The 21,275-nt window shown below is 39.9% G+C and overlaps 1 protein-coding gene across 7 annotated transcripts in view; it reads right to left on the reverse strand.

The window, feature by feature from the left end:
* LOC126186509 (ATP-binding cassette sub-family C member 5-like) overlaps positions 1-21,275 on the reverse strand; it is a 532,505-nt gene that overhangs the window by 292,461 nt on the left and 218,769 nt on the right. For 3 of the 7 annotated variants that reach the window (XM_049928217.1, XM_049928220.1, XM_049928215.1), the window contains 3 exons: positions 10,557-10,667; positions 915-1,060; positions 713-833 (listed from right to left, as the gene is read on the reverse strand). In XM_049928217.1, the coding sequence (XP_049784174.1) occupies positions 713-833; positions 915-1,060; positions 10,557-10,667 (378 nt within the window). Of the gene's footprint in view, positions 1-712; positions 834-914; positions 1,061-10,556; positions 10,668-12,125; positions 12,237-21,275 lie in introns of all 7 variants that reach the window. The other 4 variants (XM_049928219.1, XM_049928216.1, XM_049928221.1 and 1 more) reach the window with 2 other exon arrangements.

The following is a 21,275-nucleotide window of genomic DNA, read 5'->3' on the forward strand; positions in this document are numbered from 1 at the left end:
ATGGGGTAGCCTTATACAACTGAGATGCAGCAGGTTTCCCGGAGGTTGCCCGCTAATGACTATTTAACCTCAAGAGATATCCATCCCATTGGCACACAGTGCACCCTCAGGTTGAGTTTTTCTTTTTTTATAGAAGTTTATATCACCCTCATGATGCACGCAATTAACCCATGACCATATTCACTGTAACAACATAACATTACACCAGATGTGCCACACTGTGGGCCCTGAAGCTTGCCCAAGACTTATAGTTATAGAGGACTGGCAGTGTTCATCAAGAAAGCCAGTCAAGCCAAACCCATATCGAGCAGTCAGTGAAGGCTGAGATTCCTGAAGTGCTCATCATTTGGCACAACCTGGGAGGTATTTGTGGTGTGCTGACTGCCACAAATCAAGGACGCATTACTCCTCCTATAATGTTTTCATGAAAATGTACTGCCAAGTTTAATCAAAAGGCTAAAGCAGGTAATAATGAGGTGACAGCAAAGACATGAATGTGAAAATCACAGATCAAACAAAATACATATGATAATTTTGTTTTGTTTCTAAATACTGCTTTGTTGTCTGCTTCATTTTTTTCTTGGGTCCTGCAGGTACAATGCCAAGCTCAATCACAATTCTGTTGATACTACATATAATCATAAAGTTTCATAGCAAGGCTGGTTTAGCCACTCCTTCTTAGACTACTGTTGACCTTTTGAGCTATACTTACTTTTGAAACAAGTAAATTAATATCAGAAATAATATTCTCATTTTTTTCAGATGTGGCAATGTATGACTTTAGTTTTTCTGTTTCAGTGGCATCAGAATTGTCTCCTGCATTGGCCCACGTGCTGAAAACCAGATTAATTAATTAACAACATTGTCTATATAACATAAGTTTACAGTACAGTGAAAAAGCTTTTCTTACTCACTCAGAAGTAGTGTAGCCTGGTTTATTGTCAACATCAGAGACAACAGGTCCATCCATTGCAAAGCTTCCATTGTTAATACACAGTGCTTGAGTTTTATCAACAGGACGAGTTATGTAGGACATCATATCTTCAAGCACCAGAAGTTTCTGTTAGAATAATTTCAAAAATTTATCCATCACTTAAGAAATAAGTTAAAGGTTTGCATTAATGTATTACACTTAACAGCAAATATTTGTAACACAGTGTGCAGGCATGATAATCTGGCTCAAGCACTTTTCAAAAAGTGTGGATTTTATTCTGAGAGCAAAAGTGTAGCATAACACTGTAGTTATCAAACATGGTTTGTTTAAGTTGTGGAAAGATTATGAGAAAATTGCAGTAAATCAAATGTGGATACAAAAATAATTTGAGGAGCAAGGTAGTTTAACCTTTAACAATTACTTAATGTTTCACACAGTTTAACTATTAACTACTACTTATGGTTTTGCATATTATTGTCACAACTTTCTTTTGAATTATATATTTCTTTCCCACCCTGGACAAATCTGTATTGGCCACGAACATGAGTAAGTAAAACTTCATTCCATTTCTTTTTCTCCATCAGAATAATTCTGCTGTCTAATAGGTCAAACATTAAAATTGTGTGTGTGTTTCCATCAGTTTGATTTCAGTGTATGTGTATGTGCAGCAGAAATCAATGATGTAATGTAACTGGATAGAGAAAAAACCTACTCACCAAACAGCGGCAGAACACACACATTAAAGAAGGTAATAATTTTGCAAGCTTTTAACGCCAGTGGCTTCTTCTTCAGGAGAAGGACTGAAGGGGAAGGAAGAGGGGTGAAGGTGAAGGACTGGGGAGATCTAGGAAAAGGGGTAGATTTCAGAAAAGTCACCCAGAACTGCAGGTCAGGGGAGACTTACCATCATATCTGTAATAATAATTGTGTTTGTACTATACCTCTTCTTCATCTATTCTTTTGTGGCTTCACAATTCATTGTGAACCTTGGTCTCACCAACAATTCTCTTCCAGTTATCACAATGGGTGATTATCAATCACAGATATTTAAACTGGTCAATTCTCTCAAAACTATAATTGCCCAACGTTATTGAGGGTGGCATGTTCTCTTTCCATGCTTTCCCAGCAGTCATATATTTTGTTTTCTCCTGTTTTATATTCATTCCCATATTCCCAGTGACCTGCTCAAGTTCAAAGAATGCCTCCTCCACTGCCCTTCTAGTTGTTGAGACTGTATCTATGTCATTGGCATATAGTAGTATCTGCATTGACTTGTAGAAGATCATTCCCATGGACAGGAGGTTTGCATCCCTCATGACCTTCTCCAAGTTAGTATTAAAAAGGAAGCACAGCAATGCATCTTGTTGCCTTACACCATCTTGTATATCTAATGGATCATTTACCTAATCTATGTTATAAAATTCCTTTCGCTTGCATGTACCCTTCTAAGTGTTGCAATTTACACAGACATTAATGTATTTTAATTTCTTTTTTAAAACAATTATTCTCTGTTTATAGTAGACCAAAAGACCACTGAACACTGTGTTACAACTATGTGCAGAGTTATCAATAATCATTACAGAAGCAAATTCAAAGCCTATAAACAAGATCATCCTTAAATGAATTCTGCAACAACAGGAAACATTAAAGGCAGAAATGTAATGAGTAATGCTGAATAACTAGTTTCATTGCAGAAATTGAAACATTAAAAATATGAATATTCATATAAATCATTGAATGACAAGTATGCTTTCAAATAATAGAACAGTTTTATGTTATATGAAAGGCCAGCAGTACACTAAAACAGAGAAAAAGTTAGAAAAGTGTGCTCCACCCAAACATGCAAAAGTAAGAAAGGTAACAGAAAAAATTCAATCACTCCCAAGCACAGACAGCTCTATATACAGTTACAAATCTCTTTCATCCTTCACTATATTGAAATTCCACAACAAACTTCTTTACATTGTTTGATTATGTGTTAGAATTATTTACCTTTCATGTCACCGATAACTATGTGAAATTTGTAATTCTTGGTATCTCATTTAATAAACAGTCACACTGTGATAAGGAGTGAACTGAGATACAACAAATGAAGAGAGTTTGGAAGTATAAGTTCATCAGAAATGATACTAAGAAACACCCTATCACAAATTTATTGATGAATTTGCTTGTTATGACCCTAAAAACTAGAGATGAATCATTAAACAACTTATGATGATACAGTGTGTATAGTGTGTAATTATAATATAGCTAAGAGTTTTGTTGCTGTATCTCAATTTAGAAACGGAATAAAGGAACAGACCAGCTACTGATTTTTAAATTTAATGGTTGATGATAATGTGTGACATGAAATGCTAGAACATCTACACTGTGATATAACATAATATTGAAAATAAAGGTCCTGTATCCTGGCACAGCAAGTTCAAAGGCCTGCCAGAAGCTATGGAACTCAACTATAGCTGCCACACAGTGCTGCTACATCTGCAGGTGCTGGTGTTGCTGCTGCAAGTGGTGCCATGAGGACTCACCCACCTTGCTGGCTTATCAGTGCCTGTGGCAGCCAGTTAAGGCCATCACCTCCACAATCAGTCTTGATTTCTCTGTGCTACTGTACTGAACTTATTACACATTGCTGTCTTGGTTCTTATTTTGCATCGTCTTAGATACTGCTGGACTTGTTATTCAGCCATGCTATCTCCATTGTCTGTCTTTATCTCATTGCTGTCCACCTGTTTACTTTCTGGCAGCTTGCTGTTGATTCCCCAAGCCACTAAGCCAATTTCCCGCGGCTCTCATGTCATTCCTAGTCTTGTCTGATTCCAGTCACTATAACTGATGACAAGAAAGAAGGTTAGAGGCTTGCCATGGGTGTAAAGCTTGTGCAGCTCATGGAACAGCAACAGCAATGGCAGTTAAATGACAGACTGAATTGCTCCATGAGGAAATTCAGCTTTTTTCAGGTCGCTTACAGGTTTAAGGTTCCCAACACATCCAGACTGTGGTCACCAGGAGGAGACCCCACCCACCTGTCTTCCGGTCATTTAATGACACCAAAGATGATTGAGACATGTACTTGCAGCAGCTGAAACAGTACCTCGTCATTTTTCAGGTTCCTGAGAATGCTCTCCAATGGTCTCAAACTTCCCTAGAGATGTTTATCTTATTAAACAAGTTCGCTTCATTCTCGAATCTTGTCATGCTCACATTTGACATGTGCTTGTTGCTGTCTGATTATTAATCACAACAGTTCTATGTGGTCATATCGTGCCTTGAGTTCCATCTATATCAAAAGCAATCTGGTCAGTCATACCATTCGTGGGGGACAGATTTGCAAGGGTAGAGTCGACATTGTGATTTTACTTGTATGAACCCAGTTTGCAAACCTTCAGATGCAGATTCTTATATCTGAGATGTAATGGTCCAGTTGGCTCCCATGATATATTGAAAATCATGCACTCTTTCAGGATCGCACAGGCTGCAAATAAATGCCTCATGGCTTGACCCCAAGTAGTGGCAGTCCAGACATCACCTTGGGGGGTGGAATTCTTATATGTCTTTTTCCTGATGGTGGCATTGTGATTCATTGATTTTGGATGTGTCAATAGCCTCTGAACAGCCTGTCACACCACATCGGCATAAGCAGCAGGGCTTCCTGTCATGTCCTGACCGCTTCAAAGCACACACAGGCATACTGTCTGGATCACTGGGCACACTGTACCCATCGCGGGAAAGATGAGCATCTCTGCACTGTCTGTTGTCAACCATCCGGGCAGTCAGATGCCACTTCCCACATGCATCTCGAGACAGTGCATGAAATTCTAGCAAACTGGGAAGTTTGTTTCAGGTAGACACACGAACAACCATTTCTTTGATTAACATCCAAACATATGCTCATCTTGGTTCCCCTGACTTGGCTCCACCCTTCTCTCTGGGATCAATTCACACCCAATGCTGCATACAAAAGGTTGTGTGGCTGATAATTCTGTTTTTTTTTTTTTCAATAGTCACTCTGCTAGCACCATTTTCAGTCTGGACACTTTCCCACTTTTGGATTTTTGTTCACTGATTAGGTTCACGTCATTTGAAACATAGTTTTCTTCCAGGAGTGACCTCTGTAACACCTTTGTGCTTTTATTTGAACATGTCTTGGAGTGCACAATGAATTTCTGGGCTCGTATGTCCTTATGTTCAGATGCAGTGTGCTGCTTCTGCCAAGCACAGCCTATTCTGTTTCCTTATGGATGGCTGTTAAGCAAGAACTCAGTCACCTCCTTGAAACTGGGGTAATTGAACCTCTTAAAACCAGTGTTTGGGCCACACCCCTTGTGGTATTAAGAAGCCAAATGACGCTCTCTGACTATGTGGACACTGCAAATTGACAATTAATCCCTTGGCATAATTGGAAACCTACCACATACCATGTCCAGAGGACCTCCTCATGAAGCTTGCAGGAAGTGAATATTTTTGAAGATACATATTTTCAGATCCCAATGGATGAGGAATCACAATGCATTGTGGTCATCAACACTGCCTTTGATTTATACAGATTCAAGTATTGCCCTTTGGGGTCTTTTCTGCTCAGTAAATCTTCCAGAGATACCTGGAACAGTTAATCTTCTCCATTCCTGCTTGTACTATCTATCTTGATGACTCAACTGTTACAGGCAGTATGCACCAGGACCATTGGTACAACCTTTGTGCCTCTTACACAAAGTCAGTTTTTTTCAGGAGGAAGTGGAATGCCTTGAACACTTGCTCAACAAAGAAGGGATCCAGCCCACTGACTGCCACATTTCCGCCACTGACTCTCTACCCTGCTTCCACAACATGCACAACCTGCAGGCTTTTTTTGGGAAAGGTGAATTATTATCATAAGTTCCTTCCATGAGTGGCCCACATTATGCATCCACTCAACTTGTTGTGAAAGAATGGCATGCAATTCAGGCAGATGGTTGACTATGACCACGCTTTCACACAGTTGAAACGTTTGCTGCACTGAGCATCCTGCCTTATGCCATTTTCTCTGACACAATTTTCGTTTGCCGATGCTTCTCTCTATGGCACTGGTGCAGTGCAGCACAGAGGAACGATTACATTAATGATACCGAGCAACTGATTCTCCAAGATGCTGGCACCTGCTCAAAACAGCTACTCGCAAAGTGAAAAGACACATCAGTGATCATCTCTGCCACTAAAAAGTTTAGTGTATGTTCTCCTGCTTGTCCTCGCGGTTGATACTCATCACGTACTCATCCCACCTACCCTGTGCTCTCAGGTCTTGCAACTTCTCCGTAATGGGCATGGGGTATAACATGGATGAAAATCCCTGAACGATGCCATTCCTGCTGGCTGGGACTGAACAAAGAAGCGGAGGCCATGTCGCACAGCCGTTCTGCTGTGCCTGGAACCAGGCTGCTCCTTCGCAGTACTTCACCCCTTTGGCCCACCAGCTGTTGCCCCTGTGACTAAATTCACCTGGACTTCACTAGCCCTTTTCTCGGCTCTATGTAGCTCATTGTCATGGATGCTTATTCTAGCTACCTATACATGGCCAGCATGGTGTCCATCAACACTGACACAACTCTCAAGGCCCTTGTCCTGATTCTAGTGATCAAAGAGTTTCCCTGCAACATGATGTCTGGTTATGGGCCCCAATTTATGGTGACAGCTTCAATGGCATCTGCACCTCCAATGGCATCTGTTTAGTCTACCATTTTACCTATCCTCCAATGGTAAAGTGGAGCATATGGTCCAAATGTTTAAACAATGAATGTTGAAACTGTTGGGCACTTCCAGCACCACATCAATGCTGACAATGTTTCTGAGAACCTACAGAACCATCGATGTTGATGACTGTAACCTGGCCCCATGGACAGCAGCCACATACTCTCCTCCTCCTGGCCCCACAGCCCAGGGAACCCCAGACCGGGCACACTGGGTGCTTTATGCCAGACTCAGTTATCTGGGCACCCTTATATGGGACAAAATCCTCTTAACTGCAAGCCACTGTGGTTGCCACCCATGGGTGGTGCCTTACAATTATTGACACTCTGAAGGGTTTGGACTGCTGTCGTACCAACTGGCTCTGTGTGCCGACCGCCTGCACCATTACCACCAGCTCTGTCAGACCTGGAACGCCAGTCATTCCTACTCCCACACCCGCACAGGTACAACTTGTGCTCCAGGACACTAGCAGTGGTTCCTGAGGACACCAGCATGGAAATGAAGGTCTCTGTGTCCCTTCCACCCCTCTCCGCCTCATTGCCTGTACTGTCATTGCCCATGCCGACACGCAGCAGCATGTTGCCAGGAGCCCCAGAGAGAGAGAGAGACAAAGAGAGACAGAGAGAGGAAACTAGATGAGTAAATACATTTTTCTAATAGATGTGTGGTGACCTAACATCACAATGTTTAGATGTGTGGTGAACTTAGATCAAAATGTTCCTCACTAATGGTGACACTCAGAAATAATTTCATACAGTTACTGGTCTGTACCATACGTGTATTTCCCTTCAAATACTATAGCTGCAAATTCTCCATTTTTTATCAAGGTGAGTCAGTGACAGACTTCTGAGTGGAAATCTGTGTCTATTAATTCCATCCAGTGCCATGATACATGACTCACAGAGGACATGTGAAATTCATCCTACTGTGAACTGTTTCACTGATAACACAGTGACAAAGGAACTCCACAATTATGGAGAAATTAATGAGTCTTAAAAAAAATAATAAAATAAAATAAATATCGAACCATCAGAGTGCCTTGTAAAAACATGACAAAATACATTTAGATGCTATGAGTCCACATTGATGAAGAGTTAAATATATCATTGTTACAAATGATGGTAAGCATCATAATGCTAAGGAGAAGAGACTGATAATACAAATTCCTGTGAGAAAGTAGATGAGCTATAAGTGGATCTATTACTTGTTCTGGGTAATCCATATTTCTGCCATTCAAATTTCTGCCACTTCTTTGGTCACTAAATCACACAAATATGGCTCTGTGACTGAGATTTGAATGCTGGCCAAATTAATTGAGTGACCAGTGGAAATACAATGCTCAACGACTAGAAATTTAGTTAGTTGAAGAAGGTAGGTGTCACAGAAATTCAACACACTTACTTCAGCCATGCATGAGATTTGTCCTAGATAACACTCCCCACATTCACTTATAACTTTACATGTTTTTGACTTCATAGTCCCCACAGGAGTTGCTGTCTTGGCTGGCAGGCAAAATGATCTCTTTCACTTAGCATTTTTTCATTACTCTTGTTATTTTTGAAGGGACATGCCCATACATGGAAGAAAGATCACTAACCTGATACCCTCCTCTTCCAGAAAAGGGTCCTGTATTCTCTCATTCACCGTAAGCTTAATTTGGTGTGAAGCATATCCATTATTTTTTAATACCAACAGTGGGGGGCACATTTGTTGCACAGAATTTTAAAATATAATGATCAGGGGACAAAAGTCAACACATTTTCCAGGATTTGCTTTGGAAGTATCTCATAAATTTTGTCATGTCAAACTTAGGGAACATTCAGAACAGTAGTTTCTCATTATTACAAATTACCCATTCGCTAATACCGTACTACAGTGTACCATTGTTGGTTGCACTCATTTTTCAGAGCAGAATCAGTCTAGTTCCTCATCTTCAAAATAGAACTTCACAGCCTTTCTTTTCACTTCATTCTGTAGCTCTCTAGTAGAACATCTAATATTCTTTATTGTAATCTAATTTTCTTGCTTTCCATATAATACACAACCTCAGACTTTCCCAACATATTCTTAATACATCAGAATAGTGGAGCCAGTAAGTCACAACCTGACGTTTTTCTAGACTTATTGGCTACATATAATTTTTGCTTCAATTCTTTGACAATTTCATCATCATATGGACTATGGAATTGCTCTGTCATCCAATTCATTTATAACAAATGCACATTATATTTCCCATACTGTCACCCCAAGGCATGAATTTCCTCTCAGAAGCAGCAACTGAGTCACTTCGAGCACTGCTGCAAAGTATTCAGTTCTAAATTTGGGGAGGGGGGGAGGGGGGGGAGGGGGGGGGGGGGGAATGGAGATGTCCCAGCTACTTGTCTGAATTCCTATGCAATATTACATTTCCGGGAAAACATCAACAATCATATGTAAAACAATAATGGAATTCCAGGATGGAACAATACATAAAATAATGGAAAGGGAATCACTCACCGTAGAACAGATGTAGCAGAAAACAGTATAAACACTAACTTTCAAGTTGATATTCTACCTAAAGTACACTTCTTCATACACATCACAACCACCCAAACGCACACTCCTGCAGCTTCGGTGAGACTGACTATTCACTATCACTTATTTGGAACAGTTGCTTGTGTGGATGGAGGTGGGGACAGGGTAGGAAAGAGCACACAAGACAAGGAGAGGGTAGTGGGATAATGTGAGGTAGGTCTTTCAACAGGTGACTCAGCTGGATGAACTGGATAGGATATTGTCTGCCAATTCAGTTTCTGGTAAGGTTATAAGTATATTTCGACAAATCCTGCACTCCACTGCAGTTGCAGCATTCATGGGTGGCAAGGAAGAGACTTTTTAACATGGAATGGGTGACTGCTGTCAAAGGAGAGGTGTTCTTGATGGATGGCACACTTGAAATGAACAATCATATTTATAGAGCCACCAGAGATGTGGAGACGGATATCTACCAAGGTAGTTTGTTGAAATGAGAAAGGCCAGCTGAAGCAGATTAAGGAGTATTACTTCAACAGTTGTTTCACCACATACTTCCTTCTAGCACAAGTTTCTCTTAAGTACACAGATGGGATTTGTCTCCCCAGTACATCCAGCACTCTTTCAATCCTTCTGGCCTAAGCCTCCATTAACCTGTTTCTCACTGCCTCACCTTACCTTTCTCCTTCTCTCTTTGTCCACATGTCTCCTTCCCCATCCAGACTGTGCACTGCTTCCTCCCACCTCGTTCTCTCTCTCTCTCTCTCTCTCTCTCTCTCTCTTTCTCCCCCCCCCCTCCCTCCCAATCTCCTGATGTGCAGCTGCTGAGTCATCTGTCGAAAGACATGTCTTGCACTACTTCCATTAGCCCACCTCCTTGTGCCCAGGCAGCTGCTCTCAATAAACGATAATTAGTATTGCTGCTGCTGCAGTAGTGTGCAACTGTTTACTCTTGTATGTGTCTATGCACCACACATCAGTATGTTATAGGTGAGTGGTTGCTTTTCCTTATTTTACCTATAAATTCATAGGTAACATAATCACCAATCTCTAACAGACATATGCAAACATGGTACAGCAGAAACGAATTTCCAATATTGATGTATCCTTCCACATTTCCGTCCTAGAAAGACATTGTCAGTATCTACTTATTTTACTGTCTCTAAATAGATAGTGCCTTGAACTGTTGCTGTAAAAAAGTAATAAAATATATAATAAACTTTACTTTCATTATTATTTTTGTGCTGAAGTATGTTAATTATGTGACAGATTTGATCACAGTTTAATTAACAATGAACAATTCAATGATGGAATCTTAGAAAATGGGAAAAAGTTAAACAAGTTACACATTTTTGAATACTGTTACATGAATCAATAAGAAATGCACCTCTATTCTTCCAAAAGCAATTGCTGCATCATAAATATTGGCCACACCAATTTGCAAAGTGTTGAATGTATTCCTTATTTGACCATTAAGAACAGCAATCAGAGGAAATGCCTGAAAATGGATGTTATAGATAATAAATGACAGGAAAATGAGGATGTTTACAGTCAGTCCAATGATCAATATTACGCAAGATGACATGCACGTCACTGTCATTTTTATGTCATCATGATTATGAGCTAGCCTATAACATGAAACGATAAATATTAACTTTCCAATCTAAGCTACAGGCTACAGTAACCTGAATAAACATATGAAGATAGCAGTAGTGAATGACAAACAGGATGAAACAGATAGCATTACCCTCCATAATGCACAGTAGTTCATTTATTTTGGGTGCATGACTGTTCTTTTTCTGGCATTTTAATGTGGTAAAAAGAGGTTTTCTATATTTCTTATAATTTATACATCAAGAATCCCTATAAGGTAGAAGACCACCAAGACAGTTAAGAATGAGATTTTCAAGATAATGTGGAAAACGAGCAAAAAATTTTGGAAATTACTGACTGGAGTGATTACTATAACCATGGACAAGTTTGCCAAATACTGTCACGTCAGCAGCAAATATCTTACACAGCATGTAATTTTTTACACTGAAGCTATATTAAAAGAATTAAAAATATTCTCCATTAAAGAACCACTAACAATATCAGCATGCATCAGAGTATGAGATAGAGGTCTTATTAACTGGAAACCACACTGTAGGAAAGGGAAGTAACAACTGTTGTGGCAAGTTGGTTACTGCATAATTATGCAAACGTACTTCTAATCCTTTTCCAATATTACTATCTCAAATTATTTAGCAATTAGAACTTAACAGTTCGTGTGTCATATGGTATGCTCCATGACTATATATTAAGTTGTCTAACCGCATCCTAATAAACACTCTAACTATGCAGCATCAGCACATCCATAGTGACTCCACATTTTCTTCCTTTCCTGGGGCTCCCAGTACTAGAGTAATCAGAAGGATCTGGAAGAAGGTGCCCAATTCTTGGTGTCTTGATGACCACAATGTAAAATTTCTTCTGGTAATGTTCCCTGTCATGACATTAGCAATGGTGAAGAAGAATAGATAATGCACAAGAAAATCAACAGGTTAAACATGAACAATGATGCTGACCAATATGAGATCAGTCTTGTACCTAGATCAAAATAGGTATCTAACTGTAACCATCTCATCCCAATGGACATATTTCTTTCCATTTTCAAAGAACTAATGGTTTAAACTGTTCAAACTAACTATTTCAATCACTCTAGTTTCCATGTGCCTTACCATGTAATTACAAACCTACTTTACTGTGAATAATATTTTAATCAATGAAACACATATATGAGAATCGTAAGGCACTAAGAAATAGACTGATTTATCACCATTTAAAAATAAAAATTATTTATTATTGAACTCAATGCTAAAAAGACATATGGATGGCCTTATAAGATTTTTATGATACACAAAACAGAATAAAACTTTAAGTTATTAGCATCATATTGCTGAAAATGATAAACGACCTTTATTCTAGAGAGAGAAATAATCCCTTCAACAATAACTCTACTTCCTTCACGTAATCTGCTTAGAACATCTTTTAATTGATTCCCAAAAACTGCACAAATGGGAAAAGCCTGAAAATAAATGAAAAGAGAATTCAGTCACAGTTCAACTGAAGAATTATTCACTAATATCATTAACTGTTCAAATTTTAGTAAATGAAGTACAATCGCTCTTCCAAACAATGACCTTTCTTTCACCTGAAAATATGAGCATATTCAACAATCCTCTTACAAATAATTGCTTCATGAACTTATGTTTATTATTGATTTTATAATTATATCACTTCTGAAGAAAATTACAAACTTAATATACAAGTACTTTTTTTTATACCTATAGTACTCAATAAAATGATTTTAAGTAATTATATGTAGTGATACATCTCAAATGTGCATCATTCACCACCTAAAAAAAAGTTAAAATTGATCCCAAAGTATTGTACAGACTGATTATGAATGGCCCAAAAGCAACAGTATATAGAACAGGTTACTTATGATTCTTTTTGCGTATGGAGAAGCAGAAAAGTCTAAAAATAATTAATACTCTTTCCTATATACCTAAAAATCCTGATATATTAACATTGTTCCTTACATGACTAAATTACACATGAAAACATTTTGTGATTGGTATACAGTTATGGTTAAATGAATGGCCTCAAAGACATATTACAGTAATATGATTTGTAAATTTATGCCAAGTAACATTTTCATACTCAAAGAAGAATGTTATCACTTTATCTGATGATTGTCTCTTTTATGTCTGCCATTAATTAAATCTGATGGCAATGGAATTCACAAATTCAGTACTCAAGACCAAGTCATATGGTTTTATTATCAATATAGGCTGATATTGCAAGTAAATAGCAATACTGCTGACAATAAACTGCCAGTTGCCTGAGTAATCTAAAATATAAGTCACTACTTCTATGAATAATATGACTTTTAACAAAGGAAAGTTTAAATGAGAAAACTAATAAATTATGATTGTCGGTCAATACTTACGTGTAGGTGGTGAAACATATGAAGCTGGTAACAGATATGTATATATATAAAAGTACAAGTAGCACAATATCTAGTTTTCAGAATTAATAGTTCCTTTGATGGAGAAGAGACAGGGGTCAAAGGAAAGGTCAGTCACTCAGAACCCATCATGTGAGAGACCTACCTGTAATGACGTGGGTTTTGCACACCTTGCAAACCTTTCTAAGTGGACAGTGCCATTTCTGTTAGGAATTCCTCATTAAATATTAAACATTGAGATCTCGTCTTCATTGAAGGAGCTATTAATTCTACTATGAAGTGACAAAAAAATTGGTATAGGCATGTGCATCTTCATATTTTTGCAGCACAAACAGTGTTCCATAAAATTTCGGGCATGCAGCTACATAATTTATGCAGCTGCACTCCTGATATTTTATGGTATAGGCATGCGCATTCACATACAGAGATATAAACAGCAATAAAATGGTGTTGTGGTCGGCAATGCCTATATAAGACGACAAGTGTCTGGCACAATTGTTAGATCGGTTACTGCTGCAGCAATGGCAGGTTATCAAGGTTTAAGTGAGTTTGAATGTGGTGTTATAGTCGGCACGTGAGAAATGAGACACAGCATCTCCAAGATAGCAATGAAGTGGGGATTTTCTAGTACGAGCATTTCACGAGGGTACTGTGAATATCAGGAATCTGGGAAACATCCAAATCTCTGACATCACTGCAGCCAGAAAAAGATCCTGCAAGAACAGGACTAATGACGACTGAACAGAACCGTTCTACATTCCAGAAGTGCAGCCCTTCTCCAAATTGCTGCAGATTTGAATTCTGGACCATTAACAAGTGTCAGCATGCGAACCATTCAACAAAACATCATCAATAAGGGCTTTCGGAGTCAAAGGCCCAGTCATGTACCCTTGATGACTGCATGACAGAAGGCTTTATGCCTCAGCTGGGCCCATCATCACTGTCATTGGACTGCTGACGGCTGGAAACATGTTGCCTGGTCAGATGAATCTCGTTTCAAATTGTATCAAACAGATGGACGTTTATGGGTATGGAAACAACCTCATGAATCTATGGACCCTGCATGTCAGCAGGGGAGTGTTCAAGCTCATGGAGGCTCAGTAATGGTGTGGCGCATGTGCAGTTGGAGTGATATGGGGTCCCTGAACACTTCCGCTGACCACCAAACTCCCCAAACATGAACATTATTGAGCATATCTGGGATATCTTGCAACGTGCTGTTCAGAAGAGATCTCCACCCCATGGTACTCTTATGGATTTATGAATAGACCTGCAGGATTCATGGTGTCAATTCCCTCCAGCACTACTTCAGACATTAGTTGAGTCCATTCCTTGACGTGCTACGGCACTTCTGCATGCAAGCGGGGGCCCTACACAGTATTAGTCAGGCGTACCAGTTTCTTTGCCTCTTCAGTGTAAGAACTAGGTACTTACTATTACTTCAGTATGTGTCTGTTGCCAGTACTACATTTTACACTCCTGAAAGTAAATATTGGTCAATAATTTTCTCTCATAATAAATGATGTGTTTGATATCTGACTCATTCATACCCAGATCAAAAGTCACAAAATTTTTCCTGTTAATGATGCACAAAAATTCAATTCTCTACATATTTAAAAGCTGCTTCTAAGGATTTTCAGGTTGCCATCATCTGATTATCCACATAACTGATGTTTACAAAGATCATGTTCACATGTGAACACAAAGGTTTCATGTGACTTTTATGCACTGTCCTAAAAAAGACTGAAAGAGTAAAACCTTTCTAAGTGGACAGTGCCATTTCTGTTACGAATTCCTCATTAAATATTAAACATTGAGATCTCATTCCAAGGCATCAATGCATACGTACTTTGTGTTGTGCAGACCTTTATAAGAATAGCTTATTATACAATAATATAAACTGGGTCTGTCACAAACATTACATAGGCTGCCAGGTAGATCCTGTTATACTTCTAATTCAGTAATGAATGAAAAACCTTTAAGTTTTTGTAAGATCTGAAAACTGATCTCTCATATACACTGCTTTTCATGAATACTTTTGACTCCAGCAATTGAAGCATTATCTTGTTCTGATCCCATCATCATCTGTAATTATCCTTCATTACATTCTTTTGCCTACTACCTTGAAAATCCACTGCTTAAATGACTTACTCTCATAAAGCTGTCTTTCATCTTAGTAGGCACACTAGCCCTCAACTTCTTTGGTTTCTTGACCACTTTTCATCATTTGCTTGGTTGGAATGTATGAGAAGGCATTAGGCATTGTTCAGCAATACAGCAGTGATATCAATCATAGTGTTTTACTCAAATGAACCCACAAAACATATTGTGTTGTGAAATTTACTGCAATTGTCATGACGAAACAGTGGAAATGTGTTTTAATGGTTTAGAAGTTAGCGATACAGACACATTAGGACCTTCTAGGCTTTTCAGGGTATTCTAAAGTGTTGCATTACAAGATGATATGTTTAGCTGAACCTTACAACTAAAATGTAAAAAGTTATGACCAGTGCAATAGGTCCCAATAATATATTTGCCAAAAATGTTCACTGAAAAAATGAGCTATATTTTACAGCAACAGAGTTATTTGCCTTGATGCAGACATAAAGCATGATAACTGACGAATGGTTTTATGTCTGCTTCAAATATGAACACATAATCTGTTAACAAAGCCAAATTTGTGAAAGGCAGAACACTGAATGAAGGCCACTAACAAGAACAACGAAGTACAGGGACTGTGCAGGACTGTACCACACTGAAACACAGCTGCCTGCTTCGCCTACAGTGGTGATTGTCAACTGTGACCTTTAGCATCTCAGAGCTGCAAATTAATACCAGCAAAGGGCAGGAACATTAAATCCCTCCCCCTGATATTGGTATATAGGGTCAAGAATATGCCATCCTATACCAGTGCTGGAGGGGAAAGGGGGTGGGGCGTAGGGGTGAGGGAGGCCAGCAGAATGTCCTGCCAAAGGATCCAGTCACAGCCAGCAGCCAACACAGGCGGCCAGGCAGAAGACTATGTGGCAGCATGCTGGAAGCAACAGACTGCACCAGTACAATACTGATGAGGGAAGGTCAGAGTGGAGGGACTGGATCCACCTCTACGGGTTACCACACCACGAGTCCCTCACCAGCCTTCCAGTGAGCAAGGCCAAGGGAGCAGAGGTCATATTGGAGACTGGGGGAGGAAGGGGGGGGTACAAGGCAAAGACAAGAGGTACAGCTGGTGGTGACCCTCGTGTCCAGGCTGGATGTTGGAGGTGATGGCTGGGGTGTGGGTGCTGATTGCAACTGTGACTGTGACCAAAGCCGGTAGCAGTGGCGTGCCAGATAGATGTGCCCTGCATCAATGTCAGACAACTGATGCCCACTGTGGCCAATGATTACACTTTGGATTCATCCCTGATGCAGCCAAATGTGCATGCCCAGACACAGGTCCTCCCATGCATGGACTGGCAAGTACATGGCCAGGGAATGTTGCATGGGGCGTGAGAGGCCTAACAGTGCACAATGCCAGCATGTGGGCAGCATTCTGACCTGAGTGACCCTGTTGATGGGGGAAAACTGATACACTGCAAGAAAGTGATGCAGAGCATCCTCAATAGATGACACCCGCGAGGTCATCTGCATCTGTGTTTTAAACATATGGACCATCCACTTAGCCTCCATGTTGGAGGTGCAGTGAATGAGGATGGGGGTCAGGTGTTCGATGTTTTTATGGAGACAGAATCCACATAATTGCATTCACATAAATTGGGGCCGATTATCCAACAAGCAGATAAATGGCATTCCCTCAATGGCAAGTATCACTGAGCAGGGATGGATGATAGCAGGGGTGGTAGCGGACAGCATCCATGCCACATAAGGGAAGTTTGAGAAGGCATCCACCACCACCACGAGCCACATAGCTACCTGAAAAATCCTGGTAAAATCAACATAGACCCTATCCAATGGGTGGTCAGGGTTGGGTCACAGCAAGAAATGTAGCACAGGGTCCACTTGTTTGAAGGAGCAGGCACGACAGGAGCGCAAGTGAGTTCAAAGTCAGCATCAGTGCCAGGCCAGTAGATATGCCTCCAGGCCAATGCCTTCATGTGTATCATACCTGAATGCAAATCATGAAGGAGCTGGAAGACATCAGGGTGGAGTGACAACCCAGCATTCAGAGACCACTGTGGCAAAAATTAAGATATTCTTCATGGTGTTGAGCCAGTAGCGCAACACAAAGTAATTGTGAAAGGCCAAGTTGGCTGGCAGGAAACATAATCTGGAAACTACTTCTGAACTGCAGACAAAACTTTCTGCAGGACCAGTCATGGAACAACATCATGGATACCTCTGGAAAGACCAGTGGGAGTTCATCCAGAATTTCTTGTAGATATTGGTCAAGAGCAAAATAAACTTTCTCCTAGCAACCAAATTCCATGTCAGGGCCTAGAAGGAGGTGCTACAGGTGTCTGTGTGGGCCTGTATGGTGATGGGGTGAAAGTGGATTTCACAGTGGTACCCTCTTAAAAACAATGCTCAGCACTTTAGACACTGCACCGTTTTTTTCTGAGAGCTGAGAATGATCCCTGGACTACAAAATCAAGGGCTTGTGGCCAGTCAACAGGTGGAATTTGCTGCCAAACACATACACATGATATTTCTTCACCCTGTAAATGATTGTTAAAGCTCAATTTGTGAATAGTTAAGTTGTGGTGCAATCAACTTTTTCGACGTGAAAGCAGCAGGCTGTTCAGAACCATCTGACAACTTAGGGGCAAAAATATAGCAATTTCATTCACGGATGTGTCCCCTGCAAGTGTAAATTGCAAGCCCAGCATATACGGCATCAGATACAATGCCACCTTGAGACCATCCTTAAGGTCAAAACCCTGTTGATAGGTGGCCAACTATACAAATCAGATACCCTTCTTGTGGAGCTGATTTAGGGGGTTTTATGTCCACTCCTGATACAAATAAGTAATCCATAAACTAAGCCAAGATCACACTGTGAGCTGAACATGGAAGGAACACCAATAAGTCAGTGACCACAGCCAGGTTGGCATCTAAGTAACAGCTAAGTGAGATGTGTAATAAATCATGTGGTGTGCTACTGAGAGCAACTCATGGGTGCTCATGTAGCTCCATGCTGCAAGCAGCCGGGCCCACCTGACATGTCACTCACACTTCTGGTGGTGCCTGTCAACTGTAATGCCTCTCAGCCACCAACGATATTGTCCACTAGCAGGAATGTTAAAGAGGGTGTACAATTTGCATGACTTGGGGAATAAAGCTGGAATAGTACATGATTTTATCCATGAGTGACTGTAGCTGCTGAAGGTTAGTAAAAGTCAGCATGTTAGGGATCAAGTTGATATGGTCATGTGTAAATGTGATATCCTTGTGACTAAGAATGTGCCACAGGTTTATGATGTTGGGGGCAAAGAAACTGCATTTTTCTAACTGACAGCGTAAGTAATTTTCCTGAACTCATTTCAAAAGGGATTTGAGATTCCTGTAGTGTTGCGGATGTTTCAACACCTTAAAAATATAAAATCTAAATAACTGACACAACGCAGAATACCTTCAATGAAATATTCTAAACACTTTCGGAAAATGGTAGGTACACTAGCAGCTGACACGATGCACTGAATGGCAGTTGTACATATGCATCTTTTAGATTTATTGATGAAAAATAGTGGCCCTCTGCTAAGTTTAGTAAACAAACCCTCCAGGCAAGGCACATGATAGAGATATATGTTGGACTGGGAATCTGTTGTTGTTGTTGTTGTTGTTGTTGTGGTCTTCAGTCTAGAGACTGGTTTGATGCAGCTCTCTCTGCTACTCTATCTTGTGCAAGCTTTTTCATCTCCAAGTACCTTCTGAAACTTACATCCTTCTGAATCTGCTTAGTGTATCCATGTCTTGGTCTCCCTCTTCGATTTTTATCCTGCACACTGCCCTCCAATACTAAACTGGTGATCCCTTGATGCCTCAGAACATGTCCTACCAACCAATCCCTTCTTCTAATCAAATTGTGCCACAAATTTCTCTTCTCCCCAATTCTATTCAGTACCGCCTCATTAGTTACATGACCTACTCATCTAATCTTCAGCATTCTTCTATAGCACCACATTTCGAAACCTTCTTTTCTCTTCTTGTCTAAATTATTTGTTGCCCATGTTTCAACTCAATACAAATACTTTCAGAAAAGACTTCCTGACACTTAAATCTACACTCAATGTTAACAAATTTCTCTTCTTTAGAAACACTTTCATTGCCATTGCCAGTCTACATTTTATATCCTCTCTACTTCAGCCATCATCAATTATTTTGCTCCCCAAATAGCAAAACTCATTTACTACTTTAAGTGTCTCACTTCCTAATCTAATTCCCTTAGCATCACCTGATTTAATTTGACTACATTTCATTATCCTTGTTTTGCTTTTGTTGATGTTCATCTTATATCCTGCTTTCGACATACTGTCCATTCCGTTAAACTGCTTTTCCAGGTCCTTTGCTGTCTCTGACAGAATTACAATGTTGTCGGCAAACCTCAAAGTTTTTATTTCTGCTCCATGGACTTTAATTCCTACTCCAAATTTTTCTTTTGTTTCCTTTACTGCTTGCTCAGTATACAGATCGAGTAACATCAGGGATAGGCTACAACCCTGTCTCATTCCCTTCCCAACCACTGCTTCCCTTTGATGCCCCTCAACTCTTATAACTGCAATCTGGTTTCTGTACAAATTGTAAATAGCCTTCTGCTCCCTGTACTTCACCCCAGCCACCTTCAGAATTTGAAAGAGAGTATTCCAGTCAACATTTTCAAAAGTTTTCTCTATGTCTACAAATGCTACAAATGTAGGTTTGCCTTTCCTTAATCTCTCTTCTAAGATAAGTCGTAGGGTCAGTATTGCCTCATGTGTTCCGACATTTCTACATTGGAATTCAAACTGATCTTCCCCAAGGTTGGCTTCTACCAGTTTTCCATTCATCTCAAAGAACTTGTGTAGGTATTTTGCTGCTGTGACTTATTTCACTGGTTATTTTTGTAATTTTCACATCTGTCAGCACCTGCCTTCTTTGGGATTGGACTTATTACATTCTTCTTGAAGTCTAAATGTATTTCACCTGTCGCATACATCTTGCTCTCCAGATGGAAGAGTTCTGTCATGGCTGGCTCTCCCAAGGCTACCAGTAGCTCTAATGGAATGTTGTCTACTCCTGGGGCCTTGTTTCGACTTAGGTCTTTCAATGCTCTGTCAAACTCTTCACGCAATATCATATCTCCCATTTCATCTTCATCTACATCCTCTTCCATTTCCATAATATTGTCCTAAAGTACATCGCCCTTGTATAGACCCTCTATATACTCCTTTCACCTTTCTGCTTTCCCTTCTTTGCTTAGAACTGGTTTTCCATCTGAGCTCTTGATATTCATGCAAGTGGTTCTCTTTTCTCCAAAGGACTCTTCAATTTTCTTGTAGGCAGTATCTATCTTACCCCTAATAACATGTGCCTCTACATCCTTACTTTTTTCCTCTAGCCATCGCTGCTTAGCCACTTTGCACTTCCTGTCGATCTCATTTTTGAGACATTTGTATTCATTTTTGCCTGTTTCATTTACTGCATTTTTATATTTCCTCCTTTCATCAATAAAATTCAGTATCTCTCCTATTACCCAAGGATTTCTACTATATTCTGGGCATTTATAGTGGACTTAAAGTTACCACAAGTGTGTAAAGACCAGTTGAGTATCTAGGGCAGCCACAGGGGTCACCCATTGCATGGCTGCAGGGAAATGGGGAAAAGATGCTTTGGTCCTGAATATGAATCAATTCTACTTAAATAGCCTCTCTCGCCACAAAAGCTAGAGGGCATGCATACACTAAAAAATTGTGGCACTGCTCTAGGCTACATAGAGATAGGAGTGGTAAAATTACTTGCACATCTGAGCATCGGTTAAAAAATCTCTTTGTATGAATTCCTTAGAGTACTGAAGTCATGAATGAGCACCAGTTTGGGCACTAAACTGACATGGTCCACTACTTTGAAACCAAAACCAACAAAAGTATCTGAGCCAAAGATGTTAGCAACAGTAGG

Source organism: Schistocerca cancellata, chromosome 1 (genome assembly GCF_023864275.1).
Source record: "Schistocerca cancellata isolate TAMUIC-IGC-003103 chromosome 1, iqSchCanc2.1, whole genome shotgun sequence".
NCBI lineage: Eukaryota > Metazoa > Arthropoda > Insecta > Orthoptera > Acrididae > Schistocerca > Schistocerca cancellata.